The following is a 25,631-nucleotide window of genomic DNA, read 5'->3' as shown; positions in this document are numbered from 1 at the left end:
GGCTGGGGGAGCAGAAGAGAAGCAAAACCACAAGACTGTGAAGACAAAGGTGACGCTCCCCATCTCTTCAGTAGCACCATGTTTCCGTGAAAATACTGTTGGACGAGCGTGGGGCAGGGCACAGCCAGCGCTGCGCGATGGGCACCGCCACGGCGGGGCCACAATTCCCACCCAGCGAAAGGGAAGGGACAAACCAGCAGCGACGGAGGGCGTTAAAGGGAAGAGCAGCCAGCCAGGATGACGAGAAGCCAAAAATCAACAGGCAGAACAAGGTGAGGAGCTGGATCCAGGAGTGACGGCAGCCCCGGGGTACCCACCCCGGGCAAGGACAAACCCATCCTTGATGGAGCAGCGACAGAGCTGGGGGGAGAGAAAAAGGGCGCACACAGCAGCAGCAGCCAGCACCCGAGAGCCAAGAGGACTCCACTGGGGACAGAGGGCGCGAGTCACCCTCTGCAGAGCTCAGTGAACCCGAGGGAGAAGCCTCCCAGCAGGGACGGGAGCCGCCGCGCTGACCGAGAGCCCCGGGCAGACGGCTAACGGAGACCGAGGGCCACGAGCGACCGAGCTCAGCAGAGCTCTGCAGAGAAACCCCCCCCCTCCACCAAATACATCTACGAAGGCTCAAAACTAGGACACAGCTTGGGTTAAATTTTTTTTTAAACTAGTATTTTCTACTGTACATTAGTGCTTCAGTCCCCCACCATCGCTGCAGAGCTGTTGCACGACGCACGCGCCACCTCTCTACGCAGGATCCGCGCTGCACAGGCAGGCGCCCACGCGGGAGCGTTGTACAGAATTCCTGTGCGGCCGCGGGCCCTCGCTCGGCCGCTTCCAGGCTGGAGGCGGTGGGAAACCGAGCAGCTTCCCCACTGCCGCTGCACTGTCCGTGCCTGGCTCCGGAGGGGAAAAGCAGGGAGGGTTCAGCCACTTCCCAGGCTCCCCGTCACCTCCCCAGCGCGGAGGCAGGGCAGCCACGGGCAGGGACCGCCGGCGAAACAGCACAGCTTCCGCCCCGCGAGCGCCGGGCGCTGCCCGCAGCATTGGGCAGGTCTCATCTGGGGCGCGGAACTCTCCTGCCACGGGGGAAGGGACAACGCTCCAGGGCTCCTCACAGAGCAGGGGCGCATCAGGCTGCCAGGCCCATCCCAAAACCCGTTCTGACGGCAAACATTCAGGCCCCGGGCAGACTGGCCGCTGGCAAAACGCGTTACCGGAGCAGCAGTCAACGCTGGGGTTACGGCAGCTCCGCTTCCAAGGCAGCGGGCAGGACCGCTCTCCCGGGCAGCGGGCGGCTGCCTCCAAGCTGGCCGCAGAGCCTCACCTCTTCCCTGCGCCCAGCCCAGAAGCGCGCACACGTCTCCTTCCCGAGGCGAACGGGAGCAGAACGACCGAGCTGGAAGCTGGGCTGCGGTACGAACAAGCTGCGGCGAGAGCTGGAGAGGTTGCTCCCCTCCGATCCCGGGCGAGAACGCACCTCTCACAGCGCGACCCGCGCGAGGGCCGCTCTGTGAGCTCCTGCTCGGCGAGGCTGATGCAGGCTGTGAAAATCAGGTTCTCCAAGACGTTTTAGCGGCAAACGGGCTGACCACGTTAGATATTGCCCCAGGCGGAGCTCCAGCTCTCCTGTACATTACTGGAGCACACACTTGATTTTTCAAGCAGAAGAAATGACATTTGGAGGCCAGCTCCTCTCTGCAGAGCTCCAGGAGCTGTTGCCATTCACGCAGCACCCCGCCGCCATCTCTGAAGAGCTCTGTTCCTTGCACACACCAGACCCCCCCGTCTGCCTCTGCCTTGGGGAAAAACCAACAGCACTGCACATCCAGCAACTCATCCTCCCACTCCCACCGCAGCTGCAGCTCTTGCCGGCTGAGTCAGGCTGCTGAACGGGCAGCGACAACTTTTTCACATCACTTCTACGTGGGGGCCTAGCATCTCCCTCGTGATCAGCAGGAGCTGTCCTGAAAACAACTCCCCCGTCCAGGGCTGGTCCTGCCTCTTCCAGGCGGGATGACGGCACGGAAGTTTTGAGGGCCCAAGCACTAGACAAGGACGGATGTGTGTATACGGGCAAGGCGCGTTTCGCAGAGCCTATCTCATGCTGCTGGAAGCCTGGCTGTCACTTTCTGACCCACTAACAGGCACACAGGGAACAGCTTCTCGTTTACAGCCCCCTAAAGCAGCTCCTCAAAGCAGGGCCAGACAGAGAACAACGCACACAGCGCCCCGTTCCTGCTGCAGTTCTGACCCACGCGCTCAGAAGCACACGCAGTTGTGAGCACGGTCCAGATCAGGCCAGGCTGGCTGGACCAGGGAAGAGCTTTCCTTTCCGCGCACAACCGCAGCTGCCCACAGCCCGGAGCAGCGTGGGAGGGCGCTTCCTTCTCCATCAGAGTCCCGTCGCCGCGCTCAGTGGTGGTGCAGCACAGCCTGGAGATCCTCCGGCAAGGAGCCGATGATGGTCTCGATGTACAGGCCCACGCGCCGCAGCGTCTCCTCCTTCACAGGGAGGTGCTGGCACCTGGCTCTCACCTGCAGGGAGAGAGAGGAGGGAAGCAGAGGAATTTTTAAAAAGCCTAAAATTTCCTTTTTCTGCTTTGCCGTTGGCTGAGTAAACTTCACGTTGTCTCTTTAGTTCAGGGTACGAGATGACAGACAGGAAACTGTCACCTGAGCCTCGGGCAGATGACAAGCGTTAGAACTTTGAATCCCTTTCTACACAAACACTAAAGTTTCATGGCTGTCCCATCTGAGAGTTCTCCAAGAACAAAGTTTTCTAAGCAACAAGCGTGATCCGTGTCCCTGGTCTCCCCTTGCCACAGAGACACAGAAAGGAACGAGCGCAGGAAGAAGGGAGGAAAACTTACCAGCTTCTCACGGAGTTTTAGCACCAGGTCTACAATCTCCACCTCAGACTTGTCCTTCATCCAGGCCACAATGTTCTAAGGAGAGAGAACAGCTTTCTTCAGGGACATTTCTTCTTTACAGAAGCTTTTCTCAAAGAGATACCCCTAAGCAAAGCCTGAAATAAAAGCGAGGAGGAGGTTTCTCATCCTCTTTCACAACTCTGCTCGCAGCGCTTAGGCCTAAATGAGCAAGACAGAGCTCTCCCCACTCTTCTGCCCAGGACAGCATCAAGCTCTTGCCCGCAAGAGAAGAGCCAAGGAAAGATGCAGTAATACGCAGGCGGTGCAGGGCTCCCCTCCTCCAGTCAGCACCGTGAATCTTGTGCTGTGCTCACAATTTAAACCTACTTGCCAGAACCAGGCCTGTTAAACAAAAAAAGAGACAGCTTTGGCATTCCCCACACCGAGCCTGAGGAGCTGCACCGCTGAGCAGCGAAGCCAGCGCTGCAGCTGAAGACGCAGCCGGGGGGATCCCAGAGCTCCTGGGACTGCCCCAGAGCTGCTCAGGTTCAGAGACTGCACCAGCAGTCGGTACTAAAAATCCTGCCTACGTTCAGTAGGCATTAAGGAAGCCAGCAACAGATGACGCTTCCAGCCTGGCACTCTGGCTTGGGAAGGGGCCGATGAATGAAAAACGGTCATAGAAGCAGCCAGAGCAGGACCCGCGCTGGCTGACAAAGCGGGGAGCTGCGCTGCTCGTGTTCTTGTCCCCGACCCGCGCTGCTATTCCCGTGCGCTGACAGACACGAGGCAGAGCTGCGATTCCGCAGGGCACAAAGCACTGTCCCCCACTCATCAGCGCAGAGTCCAGACGCGCCAGGAAGCGTCCGAGGCAGCAGTGCCCTCGTCCCCCAGGTTTCAGGGCTTTAACCCTGGCAGCTGGAATGTACCGCTTCACAGATCGCCTCCAGGTGAAGGGCCTCCAGCTTCTGCGTCATCTCCTTGTGCCTCTGGCGGTACCAGCCATCGAAGTTGGGAGACCTGAAGAAACGCCTGCAGAACGAGAGGTGACACGGAGGGGGGCAGAGGGGGATCCAGAGATCACGCTGGCTCCGTCGCACACAGATTCCCCTCCCGACCGCTGCAGACACGGAGGTGAGAGGAAGAGACGTTCTGACCCCCAGGGTCACTAGGGACGGTGACCGATTACGAGCTGACCCGCTCTTTTCGTATCTTGTCTACTCCGGGGGCTTCTCTTGTGTCAGGCATTAACGTGACACAGCTGAGCAGCTTTAGCAGACTGTCACCAACGAGAGCGGCAACCCTGCCAGTCTCTCGCCTTCCTCTGCATCCGCTCCCGCCCCAGCCAACGCGAGAAGCGGTGCTCTTGGCCCTTCTGCAGCCTGACTTTGGCCCACTTTTCCTTCAGAGTTAGCATAGCTGGGATGGTTCAACACGGGAAAAAAAGTCACATTCCTCTGCGGCATCACTGTGAATTCCTCTGCTTTCCTGACATTTAAAGCTTTCAACCATTTGCTAGCACGGAGCCAAGCCCCATATAACCAGTGATTTACATCTCTGCTACATAAACAAGGTGTCACCCAGGATTTGTCAAAGGACGTCGCTTACACCTCTCCAGCGCAGTTCAGTAATAACCCTCTGTTTTCACTGAGCTGCGCAGGAAAATGAACGGGGGGCGGCACGCGACCCGCTTGTATGGCAGCGTGTTACGGAACGTCAGATCAAATTCAAAACGGGACTGAACAGCCGCTAACTGAGAGACAAGGGCTGCGGCAGCAGAGAAAGAAAATGATCAGAAAGTTTAAGATGGCCCACAGAGCGGAGTAACAGCCGCTTCAGCAGCACGTTCCTTGCGACTCCGACAGCGGGGACCTCTCAGAGGTGCATCTCAACGTTTCCCTCTGTTACGAGCGGCTCAGCGGCTCCTCAGGCTACTTCCTCAGGCTGCCTGCAGAGAGCACTTCACCAGCAGAACTCGGCTCGTGTTTGTAGTTTCCTTCTGCAACCTCAAGGACTCTTGCTCGTGCGCTCTCCCCAGCACGGTGGTGTCCTAAACCCAGCCAGCATCTCCAGATGCCACTGTCATACAGACAGACGTATTTTTCAATTACGGCTTTGACCCAGGAACACAAGAAAGAGTATGTGCACAAAACCTCGCACGGTTAAGAGCCCTGGAACGTGCAAACTTTTGCATGTACATCAGCTGTCTGCAAAGCTCAGCCAATTTATTGAAACAACTTGTTGTTTGTCAGTATTTTTCAAAATATTGGCCATCCAAAATTAAACCTTACTGTCTGTCACACCCACGCCCTAAGCAGTGGAACTGTTTGTTTTCTGCTGAATACATTAAAGCACAAAATGGTACAAACCCTATCACAGCACAAAACACACTAATCCGTGATTACTGTCTCTGCTCCCTTTCTGGAATTTTTTTCATTTCTTGATATCCATACCTCTCCCAATTTCCTTCCCAGTGGGTATCCATCCAGTTTCTGGATTTTCCCTGCTCATATTGTGATGAGCTGCTTCTCCATCCCAATTTGCATCTGACTGTCCTTTGCAAAAACTATGGACAAATTCTCCTGCGTGCTCTCCTAAATCCCACCCTGAAGAAGCTACGCCCTTCTATGTTCCAACAGCATTGCCACCACGCAGTAAAAATGAAACGGCCGTTGTCCTGAATGCTGAACAAACAGATACAACCCTGACTGGATGAAGAGCTACAAGTCTTTATACCCCCTCTGCCCAGGACCAGGCACTTGGAAAAGAAAGATTCCCTGCAGGACAATAAATGACGTAACTGATGTCAGAGATGAGTCCCCTTCTTCTCCAGCAGTGAGGACTTAGTTTTCCCAAAGGTGAGGAGTTGACAGCTTCTAAATCCGACAATACTGACTCATTTGAAAGACTACATAAACGCAGGATTGATTCTGCCCTGCATTTGCTCTTCCTGACCACTATTAGTCAATGAATTCTTCAGACCCGTCTGTTCTGAAACTGCCTTTTTGCTCCCAATTGTAATTCAGGATTTGATGTTCATCGTAACTCGCACCAGCTGCTAAGGGGAGAAGGCAAGGAGTTACCAAAATCTTACCTGTAGAGGCCTAGCCAGTCCCCTTTAAGTACACAGGTGAGTTGGGGACCAGCGTGCTCAAGGGTCTTCAGGAAATCTTCCTGCCGGAAAGGACGGATCTGTGGAGGATTCTGCACAGGAGAAAGGCCGCATTACACGACAGCCAAAAGAAACCAGGGAAAATGAGGTCTGTATTTACAACGGGAGAGGCTGCACGAGGCAGACTGTAACTAAGAATGAAAAAGGCATAAACATCTTAACCAGCCTGGCTAGTAAAATTCAAATTAGACTCACAATAGCGGAGCTTACTGCAAAACAGGAAGCATCTGTCCCAATGTTTGTCTCAACGTTTTGGTTTTTTTTTTAAAGGAGTAATAACCCTCTTCCTTCAAGGAGGGAAGTTCACACAGTGTATCAGAGTATGTGACCAGCATATGGCATAACTATTCCCAAAAGCGAAAGGAAAGCAGAAGCGATTGGAAAACTGAACATACCTTCCACGGAGTAATGGCCCTCTGCAGAGGCATCAGACTTGCAATATAATGCTCCTAAGATGACATAAAAAAATAAAATTAAAAAAAGCTACAACAATCGAGGAGTGTCTTGCGTGATCACTGAGCGTGACGGTTTTCTCCAGTGCACCATAGGCCCCGTCAACAGCCTCCTACTCTGTGGGGTTTTTTTCTTCATGGTGGCATTTTACGTGAGCCTACCAGGGGCTAGGTCACAAAACCATGCTGCAGGAATCCTAAGCGTGCCACGGGAGAAAAGGTCAGGTGGGAAGATGTTGGCAGGACGAACTAGAACCTGAGAAGATGCTCTGTCCCATGTGCTGCCTCCTCAGACGGTGTAGAAAAGAAAGTGGAGGAGCCAAACTTGGCCAGCTGGACAGTCACCCGAAAGCACCAGCAGCTTTCTAGCGGGACTAGAAAGGGAAGGCCTTGAAAGAAAGCATTTGCTAAAATCTGCCTTAAGGTGCTGATCACCACGCGAACAGGCCTCTCACGCTCTGCAGCAAAGCTTCCCAAAGCCAGGAGGGAGGGTTTCACACTGGCAATGGGTTCGATGCCAGCGTTTGAGGGGAAGAGGAATGTTTTGGGCTCCGGCCCCTTCCCTATAGATCTGCTTTGACTACCCGCTGAAAAGAGCAAAGAACTGTCATTAAAATAAAAAAACCAGGGGACACCTATTCCTGCATTGCAGGAAACAGCGTTCTGTCTCTACACACGGTGTGCTGAATATCCAACCTGCAGATTTTCACGCCAGTTACTGAAATTTGCATCCAAGAGACATTTAGTTCCTTTCCATGGAGTAAAACGTCTCTGTTCTGAATGTATTTCAGATGCTCAGCTACGGGCGAATAAAAGAGGCCAAGCGCAAACCCGTCACTCCATCACCTCCCGCTCGCCTCCCCTCACCTTTACGCCGCTCTGACAAGCCTCTGCTCCACTCACCAGGGGAATAATGAAACTCTGGGTGAGCTCCAGGAGGTGACGCCTCAAAAGGGCGCTCTGGACTTCAGACGGGCGTTTCCGCTGGATGCCCTGCAAGCACAAGCAGCGTGTCCACAGAGGGGCTGTCTCTGTTGTGCAGACAGATGCAGGATTTGCAAACCCCGCAGCTATAAGCACCAGGTCAGAGCAGTCTGGAACACTGTACTGCCCAAAATACACATTCCACTCTCTAGTTAAACGTATCACTCACCTTTCACTGCACAGAATCTGTTTTTTCAGACTTTTTTTTCCTTTTATAACATTTGTTCTCACTTAGGGAATCATAGAAGCATAGAATCACAGAAGGGTTTGGGTTGGAAGGGACCTTCAAAGCCCATCCAGTCCAACGCCCTGCCAGGAGCAGGGGCGTCTCCAACCGGCTCAGGTTGCTCACAGCCCCGGCCAACCTGGCTATCACTAGCCCCAGCATTTAATCCGTAATATTGAGTGAAAAATTTTAAAATTGGCATGATAAACAAGTCCAAGTATGCTTGACTAAATCATCCCACACTGTAAAAAACCTGTTCCTTTTGGAGAGTTTTGCCTGTTCCAACCAAGCTGTCAGCACGGCTTTCCCAGAAGGACATACAGGATATGGGATAAGGGTGGAAAGTGCTTACCTTTAGTAATCTTTTTATCAGGGTTTTGTCTTTGTGAAGGAATGTTTTATAAGAAGTATAGATCCCTAGATTGAAGTAAAAAACAAAATCAGGAAAAAAACAGAAGTTGGAAACAAATCTTTGCCCGTGTATCTAGAGGAGGCTCTAGATTGTGTATTACTCTACCGCGCAGGGATACTAAGAACTGAAATTCCTAGCACAAACCCTGACAGCTCGCTCTGTCTGTACAATCACTAAAATTATTTAAAAATAATTACAAAAATTATGAAATTGCTAATGCAGCCAGTACTCACAGCAGGATCAAAGGACACTGAACTACCTCAAGGACCCTCTTAGGCTGAGCTTACGGTGCGATAACTCACTGGAGTCAGCTTACGGCTAGGCCCGAGGGGAACAGTTAGGTAGGTGACAGGTGGCTGTATCTAGGGTAAGCAAGCTCCTCTGGCTTCCATCACATCTAAAAAGCAGGTACGATATTTAACATAAAACCAAGAAAATCAGAAGCTGCTCGCCCAACGCTAAAGTAATTTAATTTATATTGGCTTTTTCAACCTCAGAACAAAGATGTACAGCTTTCCTGCATGAGACAGGGGATGCCACTACTGTGGAGCAGATTACGCGTGAGAAGATGCCAACACGGAAATGCCCGTTTGTGAGACACAAAAAATGACGCATGCCATGTTCGCACACCTGCAAAATCCCCCACGTGGAAGACTAACTAAAATTAAATGATGTCCAATAAAAGGACATACCTGGTTTTGTGTCTAGAGTCTTTAGTTTAGCTAGCTTCTTCACCTTGACTTGCTTGGGCAGGTCTCCTGTGGGAAGACATCAAATGGCTAGTGCAGGCTGAGCCTGCCCTCACAGCCACAGCACGCACAGCAGAGATTCGCACTCCAGAACACGCGGCCCTACACTTGAACACTTGAAATCAAAACCTCCCTTAACTCCACCCTGACACAAGCCTTCTCGTCTGCTAACTTTCCTGCTAAAATTTTGGAACAGGAACGTGTTAAGCAGGCATTGCAAAAAAGCCCCACTTCTCAACCTCGAGCTTTTCCCGCCTTCACAGACAGCAATCAGAGTCTCTCTCTCCACCTCTCTGTTCTTCTCTACACAATTTTCTCTTTCCTGCTCAGGAAGGACTTCTCCTTTCCTTAATGCTTCAGAAAAAAAGACAGCAAGTTATCCTCTCAATCATTTGTCTTCACCGTTGTTCGTGCTCATCCTGCACATGGACTGAGTCAGAGCCTAGACTTCCCTGTGGCTCCTCAGCTCTCCCAGGAAGGAAGATCTGTAAAACGATGGCTAGCACTGCAACTGTCAGCTTGCTACTGGCCTCTAACAAGTCTACCAGCAACAACAGGACTCTGGTTCCACCCTTACCTGACATTCTGAGCTCCCCAACCCGAAGAACGTGCGGCCAGTGCTGGAGAGTTTTGATAAAGAAAGGGTTTGTGACTCCCACAACAATGTTTGGCCTAGAAAGAGGGGAGGAAAAAAAAAAGGCAGAATGATGCTAACCTCGCAGTTTCCCTCACACAGACAGTCGCATGAGGGTCTCCGGGCTACTTACGGAGCTTGTGTCCTGGTGGTGTACTCTTTAAATTCACTGTCGTGGATGGTAAAATAGGGGCGGTAGTCACAGCAGTAGCGCAGAGGAGCGAGGCAGCTGTAACACAGACAGAATAGCTGCCATAAAAGCTTCACAGAGGAGGAACGCGTGTTTACGTCAGGTTCATGTCCCGGAGCAGCGTTCTGTTCTGCCAGAGGTAACACTTTGGAGGAGTTCCAGGCTTTTTTTTTTTTTTTGCTAAAGCAGAGTTCAAAGCTGAGGGACAAAGCTCCTCAGGGCTATGAACCTCCAGGATTCCCAGCATGGGAGATCCACTTTTACTCCTCTCTACCACTGCTGGAATATGAGCGAGATCTTTTGCTATGCTATTTGTCTTACATGCTTTCATAGGCAAACTAAATCTAAAACAATCGACTGGGCAGAAGAGTGGATCCGAAAGAGAAAAACTGCCAGAATTCATGATTCTCGTTACCTGTATCCCAGAATTTGTGGGCATTACCTGGTAAGTGCCAGGACCATTTCTGAAGAAACTGTAGGGGACGGTGCCATTACAACAACGGGCTCTCCTAGTAACATCAGCTCCCACAACATCTGGATGTGAATTAGCACTGGCTGGAAACATCTGTTAGTGAAAGGAAGAATGAGGTTAGAAACGCAGTTCAGAAAAGAACAGACACAGTTATTGCACCTAAGCCTACCCAGATGTGCTTCTGTCAGGGAATCTGAAATCCAGGATTGATGTTTAGCGTCCCACACCTGAATGCCACGTGTCTTTACACGAGTGTCTTTACACGTGCTGTCGCTCAACCATTTTATACGTGTTTAAAGGAAATGCCTTCAGCCCTGTACAGCAACCTGCTGATCACATTGCTCTCAGGATGTCTTTTCATCTCAGCAAAGGAAAATGCACGTGCATTACAGCAGATGTACATCGATTAGCACAGCACCTACAACGCTGAAATGTTTGATGCAGACACACAACGTGCATGCTTCAGAGCTTAAGCTGATCCCCAGCCGAGGTGAAGAAAAGAAACCCTCCTCTAACCAGGAGACAGGGGTTAAGGGCACTGCACACGGGTTTAAACGCCCCACAAGCTCTGCAAGCCCAGTCTTCTATATGACACGCTGCAAAGCAGTAATTTTTGATTTCTCGTTTGACATTTTTGCTATACCTACGGTTTATAGGATGCTATCAGCAGGAAAAGCAGATGGAAAGGAGGAGGTTGCAGGGATGGTGGCTCTCACCTGAAGAGGTCCAGTTCATGGATACTGGGGAGAACCAGTGGGGCTGGTAACAGATTCTAAATGAGGGGGGAAAAAAAAAAAAAGAAAAAAAAAATCAAACAAACCCCAAATTGTTAGTAAACGGAAGCATCCTCACTGAAATGCCATCTAAACTGACCACATCAATCACAAAGTTGCTCCCTCTACACTAAGCATAAAAAGAAGAGAATAAAGTTAACACTTAAGAGATACGAGCCAGGAACAGATCTGGATTGAGCGTTCAAGGTCCAAATGAATTTCCTTTGCTAGAAGATAACCAAGAATCCCTTCTTTTCAAGATATGAAAGGCTTCCTGTGTCTGCTCCTTTATTTTCTAGACTTTCCTCTGGTGCGGGGCAGAGTTTAAGATACAGATAGAGACAGTAAGGTTTGGTAATATGGGAGAAAAAGGGAAAAAAAATCAAATGAACAAGAATCAAAATCAAAGCTGAATAAAAGCAGTAAAGATGCTCAGACAGCAAATGCTGCAAAACAACAGAGAAAACTACGGTAGGGTCTCGTGGAGACCTACCTACGCATGAATTCCCAGGAAAGGCTGGGTGAACAAAACCTGTGAGAAAATGCAAATGCAGAACGTGAAGCACACCAGTTCTGCGCAGAGAGACCTGTCTGAAAGACACAGGCAAGAGAGTGTGCAGCCTGAACTCGACAGGCAGCTTAAACCACACTAATCCCAGGCCAAAGTGTTTTCAGACAGGGTAAGGCTGAAACAGTTTCAGCTCTTCTCCACCCTCCTTCCTCAGCAGCCTAGATTCTGCTCACCACTGGCTTGTGTCACACCATGCTGCACCTCACCTCTTGATTGAACTGCTTCGCTGGGCTCGATCCTGGCTTATCCACCCGTGACGGGATTCTCACCTAGATGACAAATACGGACAGATTATGCAGGGAGATGGAGTCAGTTAGCATGCACGCGCACTTTGCTTTCTTTCCTAACAATAATCCACGTGAGAAAGCTTCCTCAATTATCAGTTCTAATCGTACAGAGGTTAGGAATAAAGGGAAGGAATCTAGAGTAAAAAGCAGTTTTAACATCCAGAAGAGAAGGGGATGCATGTTCCCTTCCCAGGCTGCCTCAGCCTGCTGTTGCGCACAGACCATCAGCAACAAGTACCTGCATGACAACTCCCATCACGGGCAGGTTCAGGGTCTGTCCCGGCACGGGAGGCGGCCACTGATCAATCTCATTGCACACTGCAGGAACACAGGCAAGGGAAAGCGTTTCATCTGGAGGTCAATACAGGTAATTCAGCAGTTCTGCCAACTCAATTATCGCTCATTCCCAGCTCACGTGTCCCCCTGGCCAGCTGCAAACAAACACTACATCAAATAACTGCGCAGGCTTAGGCCAGACACCAGACTTATGCCTGCACCACTGCTTCCAGAGCAGGCCCAGCAGCACTGTACTGCTGATAAATCATGATCAAGTTTAACAGTGCAGCAAAGGCCTCGACAGAGATGTCTGCATTAGCAGTTTTTTCCTCTCCCTGGGAATACACTGTATGCAAAACTGACAGCGTAATCCATTCAGGTTGTCAGACATTTCCCATTACTGCACACCTCACAGCTGCTTATAATTTTGACAACCCAACCACTTGGATGAAAAGTTTTTCCCTGTTGGAATTTGTTCCAGAATGAACTAATTTGGAGCATTTCAGCTGTCTTTCAAGAACTTCCTGATAAAACCTCTGAAAGATTGCAGTATGCAAACCATCCCTCCCGGATCTGACGGCTCACCTGCCTCCAGGCACGGCTCCAGCTTGTCAAAGTATTCCGGAGCAATCAGCTGCAGCAAGGACTGGAACAAGTTCACATAGGGAAGGCGTGACACCAGCACCAAAGACTGGAAAAAAGCACATTGAAGAGTCACAGACCCCTGACGCGATCATTTCTAGCGCTGCATATACTTACACTGCTTACTAGAAGGCTACATGCAAAAACCAACATCAAAACCACGGAAGAGCTCAAAAGCAGGGCTTTTACTGACGGAATCCTTGCTAGCTACCTAGCTGTTGAACCCTCAGGCTTTGGGAGACCCTGGGTATCCACACAGGCAGGGAGTTTTTGGCTTATCGAATAAGCACAGCTGGCAGCTTCTACCGGGGAGCCACTGCACCTAACAGGGCCGAGTTTGTGACCTAGCAAAAGCTCATCTGGAGGAAAAATAAAAATAAATTGCTGATAGGTTCCAAGCTACCAAAACAACCGTTTCAGATAGACAAGTGCAAAGGAACAGATGGTTGAAGCTGAAATTAGGTAGATAAACAAAATAAAGGGATTTGGGGGAAGATGAAACAAAGCAAGTTGAAATCATGCTGATCTGTTTCCAGCAAAGCCTTTTTGTTGCTGTTCTGGCTTCCTTCTAATGCTTCTTTATGAAATGCAACACTATTTGTTACAACTTTTCCAACTCAGCCCACTGGGAGTTTTCATTACTATGCTGATTATTCTCTTCCTCTACTTATTAATAAATACATTAATTAGGATCCAGTGAAAATTTCCACAATAGTCATTTAAACACCTCCTTTGCAACCCAAAATTTTGCCATTTTACGTTAAAAAACCCCGTCCAAGCATGACAACATACTTCACTGAGGCATTCGATGTGCCCGCTACTTTTGTAAGCCTCCCAAAGAGCAAGCACATCAGCCTGGTATAGATATCTGCTCAGCAGGTCCTCGCGTTGTCCAGTCTCCCTAATCCTCCAGCTTTTTGCGTGATCAATCCACTGCTTTAGCAGGTGATGAAACTCCTTTCTGTATTAGCAGGTCTCTTTGAAAGAAACTCTGTGTCCCTGCCTCGAGATGGCGGGGAGCGAGCACAGCAGGTCAGGTAACTGCTGGGACAGACTGGTGTCCCCACCTTCCAGCGAGTTACCTGACTGATCTACCACGAAGCACTGCTCTTTGAAGAGCAGGTGTTCAAAGCTCAGTTGTTTGAGAGGATGATATTTTATCTTTTGTTGTGAAAAAAAAAACACTGAAAGGGTAATTCCATGGACCCATGGAGAAAAATGGACCTTGGCATCAAAATGAAATATTTTCCTTCTCTAGAAGTCTGAAATTTCACTCTCTTTCACAGTGACCATAACTATCTGTCTGTCTGAACAATACAAAGCACTTGGCGTATTTCCGCTGAAATAAGCATGCAGTTCATATTATTTTCTCCAGTGCCCGTGCCAAATGAATTTATGACAAGAGACAAGGCTGGTGAGGCCCCAGCACTGTCAACGCTCCTAGGTAGAAGCAATCAGCCCAGCAGGAAACCCAGTCCCAGATGGCTACCAGGGAGAATAAAGAATGCAAAAAGAAGAGTAGGTTAAGATGTAACCAGCGCAGACTGCAGTAATGAAGTGTATCTTCTGACTGTCTGTGACACCAGAGCACATAGCGAAGCAAACGTTCGAGCACTTCGAACCTCATGACTCAGCCAGCAGGTCACTGCTCATGTGATTCGCACACCATGGCAACCGCATCCAGGTTTGTTTGGAATCGCACTTTCCACATATTCCCGTTCTCCCCGACCTTTGCTATTTCCTGCAGAAACACTGCGGGCGTCACGTAGGAAGCAATTTTACAGCTATGGATAGGTGCCTTTTTACAGCTCCGCACCCGCTGAGAGTAGCAAGCTATCTGGTTTCAGTACCTACCTTCTGAAAATAGCCTCTCTTCATCGAGCTGTCCTTGACTTGCCTGAAGTACACGTAACCAAAGTAATGAGCTGACTCCCGCTGCAAGAGAGAACGACAACGCTCTTATTAGCAAAGCCATTACCACTACCGACAAACTCCCTCCAGCCACTGACCAAGCAAGACACCTCGCTCCTGCCGGGACACAAGTACAGCGCTCCCTCCTCTCTACCAAAGCTATCCACGCTCAGCTACCTGGGAGAGTTGCCAAACGGGAAGATAGAGAGGAGATACAACTAAATTCACAAAATATTACAGCCTCTGGGCAGCCTTTGCACTAGCCCCTCTCTGCAGCACCTTCAGGGCCATCACCTAAAGGGTTAATTGAGGTTTCCACTAATAGGACCAGCTGAGCCAGCCCGAGCTCATCCTGGCACCCAGCGCTGCCACTGAGGTGCTGGGCCTGTCGGTTTTCCTCGCCAGCTAGAGGATAAGGTATTGTTGAGGAAGGAATACATCATCTCCTGAGAGGAGATCTACTGCTGCATTCCTCTTCGGTCAGGCATTTAAGGCAGTACCGGGCAGACTTTGCTCAGATTTAACCCAAATCCCCAGCGATCATTTCAAGCACGCTAAGTTCCCACAGACATCAAGGAAGAAGGACAGTTATCAGGGCCAAACACAAAGACCATCCTTAGGATCATTTTTTGAAGCCCCACAGTCCCAGCGGTTTAAGCACCTTTCTCTTCCCAAATATTATTTTTCCACAACAGAATCCAGGACTTCCACTTTCCACAACAGAATCCTCACTTCTTTACAGCCAAGTGAATCTGTGAGGCAGTGCCCTTCTACCGATTGCTGCAAAGCAGTAAAAATGTACGCAAGCTGAAAAACCTCTAGACTAGAATTTAGGAAAAGAAACCCTCCTACTCCCCCTGAGACCAGGAATCCATTTCTGGATTGCGTATCACAAAAGGACTGCAGAGGTGTTAAAAAGGCACATGCACAGGAAGCAGCATCTCAAAGGAGAAAGCAGAAGAGGACAAGTTGATCCGACGGCCATCTGCTCAATTAAAAGCAGCAACAGTGCTCAGCACATCCCTTCTCCGCGTGAAACGGACAGCTCATTGATGGAAAAAACACAATTAATGGACACTCCTGATATTAGTGCTTGGGTATGGCCCACATACAGCAAGGCAAAGCGTGGATCCGCAGCACGCCAATTATTCCAGCTGTTTTCATCTACATACATCCTGCAATAAATGAAAAGAACCGTCATCCCTCAACAAAAGGGGCAAACATCTCATTCACTGTGACAAGGATATTCTCGCCTCGCCTCACGGTAACATGCACAGGCACCTCTGTGCTCTGCTGGATGTCCCCTGCGTGCCACCGTTCATCTTTTCGCTGCAGCTCGGCACGACCACTGCTCTAATCTGGGGGCAGAATTATTAGAATAACTCATATTTGGATTTTAACCTAACAGCACTACTGCTTGCTTAGTAGGTATAAGCAGCGCGTTGAAACGCAACTGACCTGCAGCGTTAGGGGTGCTTCTCTATTGTACTCGCCATCGTCCTCGTAAGGAGTGGTCCTCTGTCCCCCAGACTGACGGAGGCGGAAGCTAAATTGAGTATCTCCCAGACCACCTGAGACAGAGAAGATCACGGACGCTCAGGAAGAAGTTTCAGCGAAGAGAAAGCTGGAAACTGGTTAAGTCCGAAATGCTGACACAGACAGGGACGCTGATTTACAAGGATTTCTGAAAATTAAATGGAAGTAACAGCATAAAGAAACGCCAAAACCCCACCGCTTGCCAGAAGAGCACACAGCTGAACACAAGAACTGGTACCATCAGGCTAAACCTTGCCAGGCCACCTGGGAAATTTACAGCTATGGGCCGGTATCACCTATCCTGCGCAGCTGCAGCTACCACCTTTTATCCACCCTACTGAAAAACCCACAGACAGCCTTAACCCAAGAGCACACAAACACGGATTTTAACGCCAATCCCCTGCACAACAGCTCCAGCAAGTGACCTAGACAAGCAGGACAGGGGGGCACCTCCCAGCTCACACCACACTGCTCACCCCTCCCCACCAAGAATACTTCCTACAGCAGGAAAAAAAAGAAGCAGGAGTTTTCAGGAGTTTTCAGCAGAAGTCCTCAGGAGTAGTCACCAGGAGGAGTAGGGCTGAGTACGCACAGAGAGGTCAGTGACGAGGGACGAGTTGAACGCACTAAGCTCGCTGAACAAGGCTGACCAGACGAAGGCACCACAACGGGGTGAGGACACACTCCCTTCCCACGGCTTGCAGGTGCTATGCTCCAAGGAAGAGTAAAGACTGCCGTGTATGTTATGAAGATACTACTACTGGTACATAATTTACTTTATTTTACTTAATTTAATTTACTTAAATAAAAGGGACACTTAGCCTGAGCGTTCACTAAGCTCTAGGAAACCAGTGAAAGTACATCCTTAAAAACATTTAAAACTAAACTGGGCAAAGCTGTAGGAATCTAACAGTCAGGACCCAGTCTTCAAGAAACAGGTTCTGGGATGAATTAACATGCTTATTTCTTAGTGCCACCTTTCTGATTCATGGACTAAGCTTTGGGAAAACTTCTGCTGAGAAAGCATCCTCTCCCCTTCTATTTCTCTTCACTGAGCACTTCACTCAAACACAGAAACGCCGACAGTCGACAGCTGCAAACCCAGGGAAACCACCCCTCGTGACTATTTTTTATATTTTATTGGCAGGGGTGGAGCATGAGTGTGCAACACGGTCAAGAAACTGTCCTGTCACCCTCTAGATCGCAGATTCCATATCCAGAGAGCAATCAAAATGACAAGAAGCCTCTTTGCTCAGACCTAAGGGCCGGGAGCTCCTTGGTGTCACCGTTGTAGAAGACAGAGGCCATCGGTCTCTGCTGCGTTAGAGGCGGTGACTCACTCCTCCCATCGCGAACCCGTTTCGTTCACAACGGCAAGGAACCATCCCACAGGCTGCGGGCAGGGCCAGCAGACGCCACCTACCTGAGTAGGAGTCTGGGAAGGACAAGTAGCAGATACTGGTTTTCTGCAACAAACACAAAGACACGGTAAGAAAACCTCCATCACCGCTGCTCGGTATCTTTAAAAGCAGGGAAAAGAGGAAAAAAAAAAGTTATTACCTCTTTCTCTGTTAGTCTGAAGTCATAAGGATACACCAACTGCAAAAGAGACCAGGGGCAGTACGTCAGCCACTCGTTTCCTCCGTGACTTCTGCACAGATCTACAACCACTGCTTCCGTACAACAAGCGCCTCAGTTTTCCCAAAGTAAGACACCCCACGAGAAGGTACATCTGCCCAGCTAACATCCGACTGCCAAGAGCCCACCGCACGGAACCTGGCACAGGATCTGGATTTGTTCTAGCAGACCTGGAGCCAGACCAAATGGCTTACATTTTCCTCAGATTTTAGCTTGAGAGTTGATAGCCCGGTGAACAAACGGCCCCACCGCCCGTTGCTAACTCCTCCGCGCAGATTCCTGGTGTGCAAACACCTGTTTTCTCTAAAGCAGGCAGGAGAGGACTATTCCAGTGCTGCTCGAAGTGATGTTAAGTATACTTACTCTCCAAGCCGGGAAAGCATTAATATACAATTTTGCACCTAAATACAAGTTTTAAAATTGCGCAAAATAATGTCCTATGCAGAAAGCTTTGGACTTTGTGTATTTCTAATTGTTGCTAGGAGGGTCACTTTTTATTTTGATTTTTTAAATCCTGCTAAAAAGTCACAAGTCACTAAGCCCATCAAATATTCTGAAGGAGCGAGGAGCTGCCAAGAGGTAAAAGCAGATTTCACAGCAATGCGATGAGCAGACAGACAGCGGGGACAGACTAAGAACGGCTTTAGGAACGGAGCAATGCATAGATGCGATGAGGGACAGAAAGAGGAGTCCCTGGAGGACGGCACAGCCAGCGTTAGCAGCCGTGCCTGGGGAGCACCCTCTGTAGCAAGGTTCTGCAAAGACCCAGGCAGGGCAAGACCACTGTCCTCAAGGGCAGAGGAGCGGAGGCAGCACCAATCAGACAGTCTGGACAGAGGTTTTAGCTGCGTGAAGAGATCATCTCTCTCCTACGTACAGCAAACAATACGAAGTCTGGCGGTAGACACAGACTTGGGTACGTATCCTGGCCTCCAGAGTGAAAACAATTATTTAGCAGTCCTGGGTGACTGGTCAGCTAGAGACGCTGTTCACAGTGACCAAAAAGCAGAGACTGGGCAGCAGGAGGAGTCTGAGAGGGTTTGGAGCGCTGGTTTAGCCCCTCTGCTTTGAGATCTGTTGTTAGAAAGACAAGCCCAGGTTTATTTTGTACAGAAAAAGGTGAGTCTGGCAGAGGCTTGAAGATTCATGCTTGGTCAGCATACCAGCGACAGCTGAATGGTGTTACACCCCATTTATCATCCAGCATTTCAGACAGGGCAGGTCGTCAAGAATTTGAAAGCATCTAGTTAGAGACTCTGGCTTTGCAGCCGAGCTCTGTAACCGCTGATAACATGGCTTCTGCGTTTACGGTGACCCAATAAAAGAGAGCTCAAGGCAAGGCTTCCCAGGTCAGGGCTGAGGGCACAACTGCGGGCAAGATCCACTACAGAAACAACCAGACCGAGAAGGGAGAAAGGACACAGCTCCAGCAATCACGAGTGTCACGTGGCCCTGGGCAGAGGACAGAAACTGGAGTACTTACAAAGCTGCAGGAGTAACCTACACAGCCCTTCTAGCGCTTACTGCTCGGGAAGCGCAGAAATTGCAGGTGCCTTTAAGTCAGCGGATGAGAGAGCAACTAGCACTGAACGACTGGGAAATGGAGATCTGCCCATCGCAGCTCTGCAGCTCGCAGGCACGACTGCGCCAGGTCAGCGCGCGAGTCATCTGGTACTCGCGTCAGGAGCTCTCTTCAGCGCTCGACTCCTCTTACCGGGCTATTAATAGCAAGGGTGGCACCGCGCCAGGGCGCTGGAAGTTCACTGGGCTCGCTCGCTTCGCTCGAACAATTCCCCACTGATTCCTTGGCAAGGTCATCTAACCAGCTTCAGAGCGCCAGCCAAACGAACAATTAAAAATTACGCCGATTAGCCTTCGGTTAAAGCTTCTCTGAAGGATGAAAGCTACAAAAATACAGGAGCAAAATTCTCACATACAAGCTACAGCGACGAGGCAGCACATTAAGGCACGACGAGAGAAGGAAGGCTTTGTAGATGATGAAGCATGAAGGGATGCATTACAACGACGCCACAGGAGGAGACACACTTCTCTGCTTGCTATTTTTTTGCATTAGTGACTGAATACATTCTCGTGGTTATGACTAATTTAATGATCACACAAACATTTAGTTCGTTCATTCCCAGGTAGTAATGGATAGACCAGGAAGAGCAGACCTGGACATGTGGCGCTGATTCACCAAGAACCTCAGGAATCCCACAGCACCGTGCTTTCTGCAAAGCTTGCTGATGATCTAAACTTAAGTTCAAGAGTCAAGACAGACTTCGAATTCTCCTGCTGCCTTTTCTGGGAGGCCTTTCTGCAACAGAGCAGACCAGAACCGAATACTGACGGCTCCTAGCTGCTCCGAGGGTCCAAGTTTAAGATATGGTGAGTGTATGTTTCACTTGGAGATGTGTGCTCAGCATTTTAGGGAAAGAGGAAAGCAAAGAGGAAAGAAGAGAGGAAAGAAGAGAGGAAAGAAGAGAGAAGAGAGAAGAGAGAAGAGAGAAGAGAGAAAAGAAGAGAGAAAAGAAAACCAGAAGCTCAAATGCTTCTGACTGCGCCTAGAAGCACTGACGGGCCCAAAAATGCAGCTATCATGTTTCTGAAAAATAGGCCTTACTTTCTGCATCTTTGCTTCCTCTTCAGGCTAACAGTCGACATGTGATCCTGTGTTTGAGGTGGGGGAATCACTAAATATTTACAAGGCTAAAAGCCCCAGTCTAAAATAGTAAAAGTCCTAGTCGCTGGAACTTTTCAAAAGCAAAAAGACAGTAAACAAAAAGGAATTTTTCATTTGTAAAAGTGCCTGGGTATCTCAGCAGCAGCCCAGAAGGGCTTAAGTGATGTCACAAGCGGTGATGCAGCGCTCCCCGGCAGTGCTGAGCTAACAGGCGTGGAGGTGACACATGTTGTTGAAAACGGCTCCTTGCACCAAAGCTCTGCCGTTGAGGGAGCCAAGGGCTCGGCCGCTGCCATGGCGACACGGAGAACATCCCAGAAAATGACTGCTGGTGACTCTGAAGTCACCCAGCTTCACAAAGTGCCTGTGTTGGGAAGAGCTGGGGCGGGGAGGAGCCAGTGCCGTGTGAGAAGGGACGTTTCAGAACCACGGGAGGGATTTCCAGCGTTTCTATGACAGCGGCAGCAGAGAAGCCAGAGCCCTTGCGCGGTCGGACGCCACATGGCTGGCGGGGAGGCTGTTCCCGCAGGATGCAGACTGCCAGCCAGAGAGGACTGTCTTGGAAACGCGTCTCCTCTCTCCCTGGTATTTTGGCCGTCGTAGTTGACTGTGTGAAGAACTGTAAACTGGGGGATGAGTGAGAAACAGTAATTACACCTAACTTCTGCACTGATCTACGCGTTCCTTCGTAACACCTTCTCTGCTGTATGTTTGCACAGCAGCAGAGTGGCACTCACTGAATTTCGGGCCGATGGGGTACCTACGCCGTGAGACGAGTGCACAGAACAGAGGTCGCGCAATATTCAGAAACCTGAGCAGACCCTAAACAAGCTCTTGGCTGCGAAGCGGCATCCGCAGAGCCTGCCCCACTCCAGGGGTGATTTTGCCTTTCTACTCGGCGTGGCTGAAGGACAGCCGACACGCACTGATCAGGCTGCGACCACGTGGCTTCCGTGTAGACAGGGGCAGCAAGGGAAGAGCAGAGGTGTTTTACCTGGAAAGAAACCCACACTCAGGAAAAAGTGGTCTTCAGGAAAGGACGACGTGATTTTGGCACGGAAACCCAGACTGAGACAGGCCTGCTCCTAAAGTAGAACTGCCGGGGACATCCGAAGGTTGGACTCCACTTGGGATGTCTGCACCTTCACACACTGATGCCCCATCCCTGGAAACATCCCAGGCCAGGTTGGCCGGGGCTCTGAGCACCCTGATCCGGTTGGAGACGTCCCTGCTCCTGGCAGGGGGTTGGGCTGGGTGGGCTTTAATGGCCCCTTCCCACCCAAACCGTTCTATGACTCCATGATTCACAGAGATGACGCAAAAGCATGGTGCAGCCTCCAGAGCGGGAGGTTTCCCTTCCTTCTGACTCACTTCGCTGCGAGCGTGTGAGGTAGCGCGAGTTGCTCCAAGTCTCTGCAGCCTGTCACTCCGCATAATCCCTGGGTGTGCGAACAGCCCCTGTGCATAAATCACTCTTCAGAGGGAAAGGCGTGCATCCGCAAAACCACAGAGAGCTCTGCCGAGATCTAATCTCAGCCAGCTACACCGATCCGGTAATGCCTGCGGCGAACTTCCCGTGCAGACTCAGCCAGGACTGAAGTCCCACAGGGCTGGGTGCCACCGATGCTTTTTTTTTAAACCCAGAAACTTGCAGTCGAGAGCCCAAATCTCAGAACTCCCCCTTCTCGGCAGCAGAAATCAGCCTGCTTGGAGACAAGCCGCAGGATCTGGACTAAAAGAACCAAGGCAACAGATGGAAATAGGGAGCGAGCAGGAAGATGATGACACCATTCGACTACTGGCAATAGGGACATCTACGCTTTTTCAAAATTTTGAAATAATTTTACTGGGAATTCCCCAGCCAGACAGTAAGAGCTTGAGGTTTGGTTTTTTTGGTCCTAACCCCATCAAGAATGGAACACTGGATCTTTATCAAACAGGCTCTCCTCTGCCTGGTGTCCTTCCTGGACGCCTGGCCTAACGCAGACTCCTGTTCCTTCCCCAAGCCATTCGCTCAGAGACAGAAATCCACAAGGACAACGAAAGGAAAAGTGACAGTTGGGCCGTGTCATCACTCAGTCCACATGCTGAGATGTTCCCAGTCTCCTCGATCATCCGTGCCACAGGAGGAACACTTTCCCACCAATACGTACGCAGGCAAAGGAGGAAAAGGGAGGAAAGGAAGAAAAAGAAGAAAAACACCTTTCCAGGGATTAACAAACCGTATTACTGCATACCCCGACCGCAAAGCCCCCTGCTAATAATGCTGGACAGGCGATAACAGCGGTGAGAAAGCTCCTTTTAGTCACATATTGAAACACACCCGTGGAGCAGTAAATTGTAAACGCTAATCATTTTCCCAGTATCCGTATCCTTTCCAGGCTATACCCGGTCTGGCTTTGCAGGAGAGAGTATAGAGCATGTGAAACTTAGGTCTACAGCTGATTTTTTAAATTTATTTTCAGGCTTCGTGGAAAGAAACACAGTCAAGCATGCAGGAAAACAGAGCAGCGATAGGCTAACTTCATCTCTACTGCTTTCCGTTCCCTTCAGAAGCTTCAGCATGACTTCAAAATTTTAAAGCCTCAACCACCTGAAAAGCAGTGTCGACCCCCTTACAGAAAGGCAAAGCGAGGAGTTCTCCCCACAGTGTCACAACAAATAGCAAGGAATTTGAGACGACGCCCTAGGTTCGGAACAATCCAGACATATCCGGTCCCCTTACGCTGCATCTTCTTAGGGCACCAGCCAGCTCTTGGCTTCAGTCACCCCACAGCCTCACGAATCCAGCTCCCCAAACCCTCCTTCCGAGGAAAGCTGCACAGTCCTCCAGCGAGCAGGGAAAACGGCTCCAGCCCTTCCACCCCAGCGCATCCTCTCTGCCCCCGCACGCACACCAGACCTGCTGGGAAGCCTGCGACACCGCAGCTCCTCACGCCGCCTCAGCACCCCACTCCGCTGCGCCCCGTTGTCTCCCCACCGCTCCCCACCCAGCTCCCGACTCCTTCTCTGTCGCCGTCCTGCGACACCCGCCTCAGCCCCTCCCGAGCGCCGGCTCACCCCGCGCATCAGGCCCTCACACCGCGCATCAGGCCCTCACATGCACATCAGACCCTCACCCCGCACATCAGACCCTCACCCGCGCATCAGACCCTCACCCGCGCATCAGACCCTCACCCCGCACATCAGACCCTCACCCGCACATCAGACCCTCACACACACATCAGACCCTCACCGCCCCGCACATCAGACCCTCACCCGCGCATCAGACCCTCAGCCTGCGCATCAGACCCTCACCCACACATCAGACCCTCACACACACATCAGACCCTCACACGCACATCAGACCCTCACCCGCACATCAGACCCTCACCCGCACATCAGACCCTCACCCCGCACATCAGACCCTCACACACACATCAGACCCTCACCCGCACATCAGACCCTCACACGCACATCAGACCCTCACACGCACATCAGACCCTCACCCGCACATCAGACCCTCACCCCCACATCAGACCCTCACACCGCGCATCAGGCCCTCACACGCACATCAGACCCTCACCCCACACATCAGACCCTCACCCCGCACATCAGACCCTCACCCGCACATCAGACCCTCACCCACACATCAGACCCTCACCCCGCACATCAGACCCTCACCCACACATCAGACCCTCACACACACATCAGACCCTCACCCGCACATCAGACCCTCACCCGCACATCAGACCCTCACCCGCGCATCAGACCCTCACCCGCACATCAGACCCTCAGCCTGCGCATCAGACCCTCACCCCGCACATCAGACCCTCACCCGCACATCAGACCCTCACCCGCACATCAGACCCTCACCCACACATCAGACCCTCACCCACACATCAGACCCTCACCCCGCACATCAGACCCTCACCCACACATCAGACCCTCACCCACACATCAGACCCTCACCCGCACATCAGACCCTCACCCCGCGCATCAGACCCTCACCCGCACATCAGACCCTCACCCCGCACATCAGACCCTCACCCGCGCATCAGACCCTCACCCCGCACATCAGACCCTCACCCGCACATCAGACCCTCACCCACACATCAGACCCTCACCCCGCACATCAGACCCTCACCCCGCACATCAGACCCTCACACACACATCAGACCCTCACCCGCACATCAGACCCTCACACACACATCAGACCCTCACACGCACATCAGACCCTCACCCGCACATCAGACCCTCACCCCGCACATCAGACCCTCACCCGCACATCAGACCCTCACCCCGCACATCAGACCCTCACCCGCACATCAGACCCTCACCCCGCACATCAGACCCTCACCCGCGCATCAGACCCTCACCCGCACATCAGACCCTCACCCGCACATCAGACCCTCACCCCGCACATCAGACCCTCACCCCGCACATCAGACCCTCACCCGCACATCAGACCCTCACCCCGCACATCAGACCCTCACCGCCCCGCACATCAGACCCTCACCCGCACATCAGACCCTCACCGCCCCGCACATCAGACCCTCACCCCGCACATCAGACCCTCACCGCCCCGCACACAGCCCTGTCCCAGGAGCCAGCCCAGCCGCCCCCGCCCCGCCCCGCACACACCCCCCGCCTGTCCCAGGCACCGATTCCGCGCTGTCTTCCCCGCACAGGGCCCTTCTCCGCCCCCCCGGCCAAGCCTTTGCCTGCTCCCCATCCCGCCCTCTCCATTCACCCCAATCCTGCCCCCTCGCCCCCCATCTCTGCTCTGCCCCCACCTTCCCCTGCCTGCTCGCTGCCCCGCACCGCGCCCCCTTCTCCCCCACACTCTGCCCGTCCCCGCCTTCTCCACAGCCCCCGGGCCCACCGCCGCCCCGCAGCCCCGGCCCTGCCCAGGCCCAGGCCCAGGCCCACCGCCGCCCCGCAGCCCCGGCCCTGCCCAGGCCCAGGCCCAGGCCCACCGCCGCCGCCCCGCACCTCCATGGCCTGGCCCAGCTCCAGGTCGAAGGTGACCACGCAGACACAGTCGAGCCAGGCGGAGAAGCGGGCCCAGGGCAGCGGGGAGGCGGCGGCGGGCCGGCGGGGCCGGGGCTCGGCCCGGCACAGCGCGTCCATGGCAGCGCCCGCTCCGCCCGGCCCGGCCCGGCCCGGCCCGG

The 25,631-nt window shown here is 51.7% G+C and overlaps 2 protein-coding genes across 2 annotated transcripts in view; one reads left to right on the top strand and one right to left on the bottom strand.

The window, feature by feature from the left end:
- The window catches only part of LOC147601935 (uncharacterized), a 14,045-nt gene extending 6,612 nt beyond the window's left edge, over positions 1-7,433 (top strand). The window contains exon 11 of the mRNA XM_086743877.1: positions 7,286-7,433. Coding sequence (XP_086600003.1) covers positions 7,286-7,408 — 123 coding nt within the window. The 3' untranslated portion in view covers positions 7,409-7,433. The remainder of the gene's footprint in view (positions 1-7,285) is intronic.
- On the bottom strand, positions 643-25,631 carry DENND6B (DENN domain containing 6B). Its single transcript, XM_086743854.1, has 20 exons — positions 25,453-25,631; positions 17,718-17,756; positions 17,581-17,623; positions 16,080-16,192; positions 14,565-14,645; positions 12,654-12,759; positions 12,031-12,110; positions 11,712-11,774; positions 10,878-10,933; positions 10,132-10,254; positions 9,633-9,728; positions 9,443-9,537; positions 8,809-8,874; positions 8,057-8,121; positions 7,398-7,487; positions 6,438-6,491; positions 5,965-6,074; positions 3,800-3,902; positions 2,871-2,945; positions 643-2,535 (listed from the first exon to the last, which is right to left on the bottom strand). Exons 1-20 carry the CDS (start codon positions 25,588-25,590, stop codon positions 2,413-2,415), a joined length of 1,719 nt encoding a protein of 572 aa, XP_086599980.1. The 5' UTR covers positions 25,591-25,631; the 3' UTR covers positions 643-2,412.

The sequence above is a fragment of the Chlamydotis macqueenii genome, chromosome 1 (assembly GCF_036417535.1).
Source record: "Chlamydotis macqueenii isolate bChlMac1 chromosome 1, bChlMac1.mat, whole genome shotgun sequence".
In the NCBI taxonomy this organism is placed as follows: domain Eukaryota; kingdom Metazoa; phylum Chordata; class Aves; order Otidiformes; family Otididae; genus Chlamydotis; species Chlamydotis macqueenii.
Note: the sequence above shows the minus strand (reverse complement) of the source record. Positions and strands in the feature narration are given on the sequence as shown.

Coding starts and splice junctions, on each gene's coding strand:
- DENND6B (XM_086743854.1), bottom strand. CDS start 25,590: ATGGACGCGCTGTGCCGGGCCGAGCCCCGGCCCCGCCGGCCCGCCGCC. Junction 10,255..10,877: donor CATGAACTGGACCTCTTCAG/GTGAGAGCCACC, acceptor TTTCACTAACAG/ATGTTTCCAGCCAGTGCTAA. Junction 8,122..8,808: donor GACTCTAGACACAAAACCAG/GTATGTCCTTTT, acceptor ACTTCAATCTAG/GGATCTATACTTCTTATAAA.